Here is an 11,236-nt window from a genome sequence, read left to right on the forward strand (position 1 = left end):
ATATGGAGGAAAGAATCAGTGTGTCTTAGAAAAGCATTTTGGCAGAATACTCAGAATCGATGGGCAGGCAGAGCAAATACCATGACTACTACTACTACTACTATTATTTTCCAGACGAGGACACCACGTATACTATCCTGGATGACAATAGTATAGACAACCAGGCTTCTACTACTACTACTACTACCACCAGTGCTACCAACACCGGCCTATACGTTGGCCTCGTGTTTGGGTTAATACTGTGTTTGATGTTCGTGGCAACATTGCTTTTCTTGAGGAGGTAAGTGACTATCTTTTTACTATCTTCCAGTTGTTGTAGGATAGTCAAGTGTGGAGGGAAGGTGGAGGAAACATGGAGGAAGGTCTGTGTAGGTGGAGGACAGTGGAGGTAACTTGTGGAGGGAGATATGGAGGAAAGATTGCAGACTTTCGGAGGTAAAATGTGAAAAATCGTCGGGTTTTGGTGTGAGACTATCTTACAAAACGACTATTTTGACTATCAAGGAAGGAAGGTAGGATAGTCAAATTTGGAGGGAAGGTGGAGGAAACATGGAGGAAGGTCTGTGTAGGTGGAGGACAGTGGAGGTAACTTGTGGAGGGAGATATGGAGGAAAGATTGCAGACTTTCGGAGGTGAAAATGTGTAAAATCGTCGGGCTTTGGTGTGAGACTATCTTATAAAACGACTATTTTGACTATCAAGGAAGGGAGGTAGGATAGTCAAAATTGGAGGGAAGGTGGAGGAAACATGGAGGAAGGTCTGTGTAGGTGGAGGACAGTGGAGGTAACTTGTGGAGGGAGATATGGAGGAAAGATTGCAGACTTTCGGAGGTGAAAATGTGAAAAATCGTCGGGCTTTGGTGTGAGACTATCTTATAAAACGACTATTTTGACTATCAAGGAAGGGAGGTAGGATAGTCAAAATTGGAGGGAAGGTGGAGGAAACATGGAGGAAGGTCTGTGTAGGTGGAGGACAGTGGAGGTAACTTGTGGAGGGAGATATGGAGGAAAGATTGCAGACTTTCGGAGGTAAAAATGTGAAAAATCGTCGGGTTTTGGTGTGAGACTATCTTATAAAACGACTATTTTGACTATCAAGGAAGGAAGATAGGATAGTCAAATTTGGAGGGAAGGTGGAGGAAACATGGAGGAAGGTCTGTGTAGGTGGAGGAAAGTGGAGGTAACCTGTGGAGGGAGATATGGAAGCAAGAAAATGAACTTTTGAAAGGAAGAATGATAAAAAGTATCGATATATTGCAAAGACTATCTTAAACAAACACTATTTTGACTATGAAGGAAGAGTAGTAGGATAGTCAAACGTGCAGGGAAGGTGGAGGGAACATGGAGGAAAGAGTCTACCGGAGAGGAGACGTGGAGGTAACTTGTGGAGGGAGATATGGAGGGAAAAACAGGAGAGGGTGGAGATAGAAATGAGGAAAAACTTAATTACTAAAGATATTTGTTTATTTACTTTCAGAAGGCAGAGAAGAGGAGGAGGAAAGGTGCAGCCCGCAGGAGGAGGAGGAGGAGGAGGAGGAAGAGGAGGAGGAGAAGAGAGACCACCTCTTCCTCCTCCAAATGAAGTGAAATCAGAAGTCAACCATTCAATGATATACTCAAATATTACTGATCCCATTACTGGTAAGCATTTGTCTTCCACTTGTCTCTCTTCTTTCCTCCATATCTCCCTCCACAAGTTACCTCCATGCTTCTTCTCCACTACAGACCTTCCTCCATGTTTCCTCCACCTCCCCTCCAAGTCTGACTATCCTACCACTCTCCTATCATAGTCAAAATAGTACATTTCTAAGATAGTCACAAAACAGCTGGCCATTTTTTTTCTCTCCATCTTTGTATTCTTTCCTCCATATCTCCCTCCACAAGTTACCTCCACTTCTCCTCCACCACAGACTTTCCTCCATGTTTCCTCCACCTCCCCTCCAAGTCTGACTATCCTACCACTCTTCTATCATAGTCAAAATAGTACATTTCTAAGATAGTCACAATACAGCTGGCCAACCTCCACGCTTCTTCTCAACAGACCTTCCCTCATGATAGTTTAACCTGTCTTCCAAGTCTGACTATCCAAACTTCATTGCTTGATAGTTAGAATAGTAGTTTTGTAAGATAGTCTCTCATGAAAGGTAACAAATTTTCTCCTCTCCTACACACCCTGTTTTTTTTTTTCCGGACAAAATGGTGCAGGTACTAGTCCGGATAATGAAAAAATGTCCGGATAATTAAAAAAATGTCCGGATAATGAAAAAAAGTCCGGATAATGAAAAGTCCGGATAATGAAAAAATGTCCGGATAATGAAATATGAATGATTTTCACGCCTTTCCTTCCGGATAATGAAAATATTTCCTCCATCTTCCCTCCAAGTCTCACCATCCTACCCGACCTGTATCATGCTCAAAATACATTCAACCATATTTTTAGGTACTAGTCCGGATAATGAAAAAAATGTCCGGATAATGAAAAAAATGTCCGGATAATGAAAAAAATAGTCCGGAAAACGCAAATAGGTCCTTCGTTTGCCAAATATGGATGTTATTCTACTTATTATCTGGCTATTTCGTACAACTTTAGAAACTCATGTAGGGATTGAAATAGGTGAGTTTCCATGCATTAATCCTCTGAACCCCCCCCCCCCCATAGACACTTCCTTATGTGAGTAAAATGACCTAATCAAAACCCAAACTCGTAGTAAATATGGGTTCCAGTACTGAAGAGGTTTGTCTAAGTTAACCCAACACTAACACTGACCTAAGAGTGTGCAGTACAAAGAGAGAGAGAGAGAGAGAGCTTGTGTCGGCTTTTTGCGAGAATTTCTGAGGTAAAAGGGGATACATTTTAAGGTACCTCCTATCTCAAAGCCCCCCCGCTAGGAAACCGTTGCCCTGAGTGAGGAAGCCCAACCTACACTCGGACCGTGGACAGGATTCGAACCGGTGCACTTAGAGACCCCTCGGACCCCAAAGCAGGCATGGTTCCACTGTACCTTGTGTGTAGGGTCACGAGTATTAGGAGTATCATCAGGTCGAACATATTGTAGGTGGTCTCGAAACAACCTCCTTGATTTAGTTCACCGGCGAATGAAGTAAACCGTTCTGTGGTGTTAGTGAACTGGCACACCACTGAGCCATCCTGAACCCCTTCGATACTGAGACGCATTTTTAACCTTGCTTTTGGGGTGTGATTAGACGATTATATTTGCATTGGGAAAGGGTCTAGTGGCCTCGAAACAACCTCCTTGATTTAGTTCTCATTATGTTCTTTGGCAATCTAACGACAAACTGGCAGACTTGACATTTCACCGGCGAATGAAATAAACCGTTCTGTGGTGTTAGTGAACTGGCACACCACTGAGCCATCCTGAACCCCTTCGATACTGAGACGCATTTTTAACCTTGCTTTTTGGGGTGTGATTAGACGATTGTATTTGCATTCGGAAAGGGTCTAGTGGCCTCGAAACAACCTCCTTGATTTAGTTCTCATTTTGTTTCTTGGCAATCTAACGACAAACTTGACATTTCACCGGCGAATGAAATAAACCGTTCTGTGGTGTTAGTGAACTGGCACACCACTGAGCCATCCTGAACCCCTTCGATACTGAGACGCATTTTTAACCTTGCTTTTTGGGGTGTGATTAGACGATTATATTTGCATTGGGAAAGGGTCTAGTGGCCTCGAAACAACCTCCTTGATTTAGTTCTCATTATGTTCTTTGGCAATCTAACGACAAACTTGACATTTCACCGGCGAATGAAATAAACGGTTCTGTGGTGTTAGTGAACTGGCACACCACTGAGCCATCCTGAACCCCTTCGATACTGAGACGCATTTTTAACCTTGCTTTTTGGGGTGTGATTAGACGATTGTATTTGCATTCGGAAAGGGTCTATGGAGGACGGAAGGTTAATGACAACAGTCTTCGCTATTTTAATCCCAACATAAGTTTGTGAAGCTGTGTGCACCTTTACCACTTTGACTTGACGATGCATCCATACAGCATTGGGCAGAATAAGGGAGACGGTGGCATAGTGGATAAGGCAGTGATGGTGAGATTGGGCAGACGTCCATGCGGAGGTTCGAATCCCACCACGTACCGCTTTGAAGCTTTGCCATTTGTTGGGTGGTTTAAATTTAGCTACAAGTCACCATGACACGTTTTTATTTTCATTCTGCTAACTATTTCGTGATTTTATACACCTTCAGAATCTCATGTAGGGATTGAAATAGTGAAGATTCTGGCCATTAATCTTCTGACCTTCATAGACCTTTCCTAATGTTAATAAAATTGTGTGATCATATCCAAAATACGTCCCAGTACTGAAGGGGTCAAAGATGTGCTTAGGTGTTGATATGGGTACCACTGTAAACAAAATTGCCTGCACCACTAATGGACGGAAATTACCTCCAAATTTCCCTCTACAAGTTATCTCCAAATTTCCCAATGTTTCCTCCTCCTGGTTTCAATATTCTATTTTGCTTCATTGACAGCTGAAATCCTGGTTTTTTAAGATACTGTTACATCATGGTCAGCCATTTTTCCCTCCACCTTTCTCGTTTTCTTTCCTCCATATCTCCCTCCACAAGTTACCTCCACATACCTCCACCTACACAGACCTTCCTCCACCTTTCCTCCACCTTCCCTCCAATTTTGACTATCCTACCTCGTTTCATTCATAGTAAAAATAGTCGTTTTGTAAGATAGTTTCACATCAAAACATTTTTTTCTTCTTAAGTCTCTTTACAAAAGTTTGTAATCTTTCCTCCATATCTCCTTCCACAAGTTACCTCCACATACCTCCACCTATACAGACCTTCCTCCACCTTTCCTCCACCTTCCCTCCAATTTTGACTATCCTACCTCGTTTTATTCATAGTAAAAATAGTCGTTTTGTAAGATAGTTTCACATCAAAACATTTTTTTTCTTCTTAAGTCTCCTTCCAAAAGTTTGTAATCTTTCCTCCATATCTCCCTCCACAAGTTACCTCCACATACCTCCACCTACACAGACCTTCCTCCACCTTTCCTCCACCTTCCCTCCAATTTTGACTATCCTACCTCGTTTCATTCATAGTAAAAATAGTCGTTTTGTAAGATAGTTTCACATCAAAACATATATTTTTTTCATCTGATTTCTCTAAAACAGTTTGTCATCTTTCCTCCATATCTCCCTCCACAAGTTACCTCCACATACCTCCACCTACACAGACCTTCCTCCACCTTTCCTCCACCTTCCCTCCAATTTTGACCATCCTATCTCGCTTCCTTGGTAACTAAAACAGCCAATTTGTCTTGACTTTTTGCAGGGAACAACATTTACGAGAATATAGAGGATGACAAATCTGAAGAAGACGAAGAGGAAAACAACTATTATAACAACAACAACAACAACAATACTATTCCTACTACTACTACTACTACTACTACTCCTATTAGCCACCACGCCCAACCCTTCTATAGGCCTAACAATGGTCTAAATTCACGTAGGCCTAGGCTTCCACCCCCTCAGCCTCCTACTATTCCAGACTCAGCTGTTGTGACTATCAATGGTGTGACTATTGATAGTTCAGGGTAGTAGTGGTAGTAGTAGTGGTAGTAGTAGCAGTAGTAGTAGTAGTAGCAGTGGTAGTCGTGTTGGTGGGAGGAGGAAAATAGTAGTAGTAGTAGTAGTAAGTAGTAGTAGTAGTAGCAGTAGTAATAGTATCTCTCTCTCTCTCTCTTTCTCTCTTTCTCTCTTTTTCTCTTTCTCTCTCTCTCTCTCTCTCTCTCTCTCTCTCTCTCTCTCTCTCTCTCTCTCTCTCTCTCTCTCTCTCTCTCTCTCTCTCAATAGTCTCGATAAATAGTCAAAAATATATTGCTTATTCTAACTATTCTAACTTGGTGTGTGTGTGTGTGTGTGTGTGTGTGTGTGTGTGTGTGTGTGTGTGTGTGTGTGTGTGTGTGTGTGTGTGTGTGTGTGTGTGTGTGTGTGTGTGTTATATATATGTAATTATTTTAGTTATATTTTAATCTGTGATGTGACATAATAAGTCTTTATATTCTCTCTGTGATCTGACATAATCTTTATCTCTCTCTCTCTCTCTCTCTCTCTCTCTCTCTCTCTCTCTCTCTCTCTCTCTCTCTCTCTCTCTCTCTCTAAATTCTATTATTATTATTATTATTATTGATATTATTATTGTTATTTTTATCATTATTATTATTATTATTATTATTATTATTATTATTATTATTATTATTATTATTATTATTATTACTATTACTACTACTGTCTCTTATATTAATTACTGCTATATCATCATAATTATTTCTTTGGGTTGTAAAATATTGTATATAATAAATTTAATTAATATAATGGACCTTTCATTATTATTATTATTATTATTATTATTATTATTATTATTATTATTATTATTATTATTGTCGCATCACAGAAAACGGAAATATTTTAAGGAGAACTGAACTAAGACACATCAGAAAAGTGCCCATTATTTGCCCATTAACCCATTCAATACCAAGACGTGTTTTCCTTTAAGGGGTGAAGGGAAACACTTAAAATATCTAAAAGCAAAATTGTGGACTGGAAAAAGAGTGGGCGTACATTTTCCACAACAACAGAGAGAGAGAGAGAGAGCGAGAGAGAGAGAGAGAGCGCTAAAAAACTTACCTAGAGATATTTAAATAGTGAAAACTCTAGCCATTAACCTTCTGATCCCCCCCCCTTGGACCATTGTACCCTAGACTCGTTGTAGAAATGCGTCCCAGTACTGAAGAGGTTAAACACACATCACCTTCCTTTCCTGCTGAGTTTTGCCTATTCCAATCAGAACATGCAGTTAAAATGTCTTCTTCCTCCACATCTTCCTCTTAGGCGTTCTGAAACTATGGAGGAACAAACACTGTACTTTCAAACACCGCTGCGTTTTACCTCCACTAAGTGCTTCATCCACTCTCAATGTCTTATTTCTCCACTTTCCTCTTACACGTTCAATAACAATCTAGAAATCTTGTCACTCTGGCTCAATGTATAAACACCCTTAAAAGATATAACTAGCGGTGTTTTGAAGAGTATTTCTCCGGTTGATATTGCAGAAATCTGGTCACTCTGCCTCTAGAACTGTATAAACACCCTTAAAAACGCTTCATTTTGCCTCTAGAACTGTAAAACACCCTTAAAAACGCTTTCCAATGCTGCAGAGATAACTAGCGGTGTTTTGAAGAGTATTTCTCCAGTTAATATAGTAGAAATTATGTCATTCTGCCTCTAGAACTGTAAAAACACCCTTAAAAACGCTTTTCAATGCTGCAGAGATGACTAACGGGGTTTTGAAGAGTATTTCTCCAGTTAATATTGCAGAAATCTTGTCACTCTGCCTCTAGAACTGTATAAACACCTTTAAAAACGCTTTCCAATGTCGAAGATATAACTAGCGGTGTTTTGAAGAGTATTTCTCCAGTTGATATTGTAGAAATCTTGTCACTCTGCCTCTAGAACTGTATAAACTCCAGTTGATATTGTAACGGGTTTTGAAGAGTATTTCTCCAGTTAATATAGAAATCATGTCACTCTGCCTCTAGAACTGTATAAACACCCTTAAAAACTCAAATAAGCCTGTAAGTTTAAAGATCGCTTTTGGAATGCTGGAGGTGAAATGCAGAGACGTTTAAGATCGCCAGTCAATGTTCTCCGTTCATTTTCTTGCCACGAATCCACTACCTCAAAAAAGAATTCGTTTAAATTTACAGTGTTTTTGTGCTTTCCAATGTCGAAGATATAACTAGCGGTGTTTTGAAGAGTATTTCTCCAGTTAATATAGCAGAAATCATGTCACTCTGCCTCTAGAACTGTATAAACACCCTTAAAAAGTAATAAGGGTTTTAAGAGTGTTTTGTGGTTCTACGCTTTTTTTCTGCAAGAGTGGTTTTTATGGTTCTAGAGACAGTGACATTAACAGGAGAAACACTCTTTTGAAAGATTAAGGGTTTTTAAGAGTGTTTTTTGTGGTTCTAGAGGCAGAGTGACAACATTTCTGCATTATTAACAGGAGAAACACTCTTTTGAAAGGCTCTAGTTGAAGTAATAAGGGTTTTTAAGAGTGTTTTTGTGGTTCTAGCATCAGTTGAAGTAATAAGGGTTTTAAGAGTGTTTTTATGGTTCTAGAGACAGTGACAGGATTTCTGCATTATTAACAGTAGAAGCACTCTTTGCAAGAGTCTACTTGAAGTAATAGAGGTTTTAAGTATGTTTTTATGGTTCCAGAAACAGAGTGACAAGATTTATGCATTAATAACTGGAGAAAACACACTTTAAAAATTTGAATGACCCTAGTTGAAGTATTACGTGATTTTAAGGTTGTTTTTGTGGTTCTAGCGGCAGAGTGACAAGATTTCTACATTATTAACAGGAGAGACACTCTTTGAAGTGATAGATGTTTTAATGGTGCTTTTATGGTTCTAGAAACAGAGTGACAAGATTTTTGCATTAGTAACTGAAGAAACGCTCTTGAAAACCCCGCCAGTCATCGCTGTGTGGCCTTGGAAAATAGCCGTGGTGAGGAAGAGGAAGTGAAGCGTTTCTAAATACATGGATGGACGAGACATCAGCTCATTTGCTCCCCTAGTTCTGGCTGACGGTTTTGGCACTTTTTCCACTTTTTAGAGAGCCAGCACTCAAGTGGGCCTAATAAATAAATAAATAAATGTACGTGTGTGTATATACAGTGCACAGAGGAGAAACAGACTCTCTACATGAGGTGAGAAATAGCTTGAAGATTGACTTGTGCTGTGGTGTATCATTACTTAATTAACAGGAGTGACTTCCCTACGTAAAATAAATAAATAAATGTACATGTGTGTGTTTACAGTACATAGAGGGAGAAACAAACTCTCTACTATTACTGCACCATTGCTTAATTAACAGGAGTGACTTTAGAATGCATTGATTAGCCTTCGTAGATTTGCATTTCACTTACTAACCTTATATTAAAATCCTGTCTGTTTGTCTTTCAGTTCGTCTATCAGTTAGTATTCTCTCTCTCTTATATTTATACCACGTGGGCTTTTCACGGGAATTTCTGGGGTAAAGGAGATACTTTTTGTGGTACCTCCTATCTCAAAGCCCACCCGATAGGAAACCATTGCCCCGAGTGAGGAAGCCCAACCTACACTCGGACCGTGGACAGGTTTCGACCCCGTGCGCTTGGAGACCCCTCGAACCCCATGGCACTCACGGCGGCCCCCTGTCTGTCTGTCTGTCTGTCTGTTTCTCTCTCTCTCTCTCTGTCTTTCTATATCTATCTATCTATCTATTTATCTATCTATCCTAAACATTCTCTCTCTCTCTCTCTCTCTACGACCGCAAATGTCAGACGTGTAGTTCCATCGCTCCACTCTCTCTCCACTTTCCACTGTCTTTATCACGTCCAGACTGGATGAAAGAAGCTGGAAGACTCTCCTAGCTTCTCAAGACAAGGGATTTTTGTTTTGCATTTGAAGTGTTTTTCAGGCAAATGGACGATAATAAGATTCAGCGTCTGCAAAATGCCGTAAAGGAAGTGACATAGGGTTTGGAAGTTACCCAGCACGATGAGGACGCTTTGGAGCAAGAAGCGAAGAAGAGAAGCTAGAAGGAAGTCATCAAACAAATTAGCTAGCAGTACGTACCCGCAAAGACAGTGCAGTATAGTCATCACTCTCTTTTTAAGCCAGAACGTGTAACACATCATCTCCCGTGACAGTCTGTTTGACCATTGAAGGAAGACTTTGCCAGGAACCGTGAAAACAATCTCCTTGACCAACTGTTGGAGAACCGACAACATATCAAGGACTTTGAAGACAATGCAACTACCAGGAAGACTACAGCCGCCGTAATAACTTCCACATAGTTGGCATACCAGGAAAGAAAAGGCGAAACCTGGGAACAAGCGGCGATGAATGACAAGCTTGGACTACCGAACATGCAGCTGGAACGAGCGCATAGAGTGAGTCAGTCAGCCTTTTAAAACAGCACCCGCCCCATTATCATTCAATTCACTCGTTGCGGTGATAGAGAGAGAGGCCGTGATGAGAAATGTTTATAAGCTCAAAGGAACAAAAGTTTTCAGCAGTGAAGATTTGTGCCAGGCCTCACAGAACATCAAGAAAGCTCAAATCCCCTAGTTTCAAAAAGCGAGAAGTCAAGGCAAAATAGCATACTGTCCCCATACCAAGCTCATTATTAAGAACAGATCCAGTGAGGGGCTGCCTTCGCGCTGTCGTTCTGGCACACCCGCTCGTGACGGCGAAGGTGGCGTTGTCTCTTCTGGTAGCTAAAGGTTGTCCCGTGGCGATGGAGTGGCGATGGATGGTAACACGGATCTGGTTGCTGCCGGCGCTTGGGGTCTTGCGTCTAGCAGTCCTGTAGGGGATGCTGGAGTGATTGGTCCTACCGTTGGGGCATCTGCATCTGGTCGTCCTGGGGAATCTGTAACCCACACCGCCACCCAGCGTGCTACAAGGAAGTCCATGCACGGTGGTGTGAGGCGGCAGTAGAGGGTAAGTAGCTTTGGAATGCTCTGCGCAAAAGTCTCTTAACCAGTGTCTTCTTTATAGTAATGTAGGTGGCCATGCTAATCAGTGTCTTCCATTTAATAACATGAGTGACCGTGAACTTGTTGATGGATTTGACGCCGTGGTACAGTGGAACATGCGTGCTTTGGGGTCCGAGGGGTCTCCAAACGCACGGGTTCGAATCCTGTCCACGGTCCGAGTGTAGGTTGGGCTTCCTCACTTGGGGCAATGGTTTCCTAGCGGGTGGGCTTTGAGATAGGAGGTACCACAAAAGTATCTCCTTTAGCCCAGAAATTCCCGTGAAAACCCCACGTGGTATAAATAGAAAAGAAAAAAATGTGACAGGGAAAGTTTCAGCGACAAATGTGACAGGAACAGTTTCAGCGACAAATGTGACAGGGAAAGTTTCAGCGACAAATGTGACAGGGAAAGTTTCAGCGACAAATACTTTAATGAAAATGTTCTATAGTTTGTGCATGAACCAGTTCGTACCTACTGTTGCATTAGATTAAGAATATTACGTGTCAATTCTTTCTTTTCTTAAGCTATACATTAAAAGATCGTTTTCTTTCATACGCAGACTTAGAATAACAGTGATCCAATCCCTTAAAAGAGAATCCAATACTTTATGTGCTTCTATACACAGTGTTCATAGGATCTCACACTTTATAATGTATT

At 41.0% G+C, this 11,236-nt stretch overlaps 1 protein-coding gene across 1 annotated transcript in view; it reads left to right on the top strand.

The window, feature by feature from the left end:
• Window positions 1–5,712, top strand: part of LOC123506014 (CUB and sushi domain-containing protein 3-like) — a 23,355-nt gene extending 17,643 nt beyond the window's left edge. The window contains exons 14-16 of the mRNA XM_045257828.1: window positions 115–280; window positions 1,477–1,640; window positions 5,320–5,712. Coding sequence (XP_045113763.1) covers window positions 115–280; window positions 1,477–1,640; window positions 5,320–5,588 — 599 coding nt within the window. The 3' untranslated portion in view covers window positions 5,589–5,712. The remainder of the gene's footprint in view (window positions 1–114; window positions 281–1,476; window positions 1,641–5,319) is intronic.
• The last annotated feature ends 5,524 nt before the right edge of the window (window positions 5,713–11,236 follow it).

The sequence above is a fragment of the Portunus trituberculatus genome, chromosome 2 (genome assembly GCF_017591435.1).
Source record: "Portunus trituberculatus isolate SZX2019 chromosome 2, ASM1759143v1, whole genome shotgun sequence".
Classification (NCBI taxonomy): domain Eukaryota; kingdom Metazoa; phylum Arthropoda; class Malacostraca; order Decapoda; family Portunidae; genus Portunus; species Portunus trituberculatus.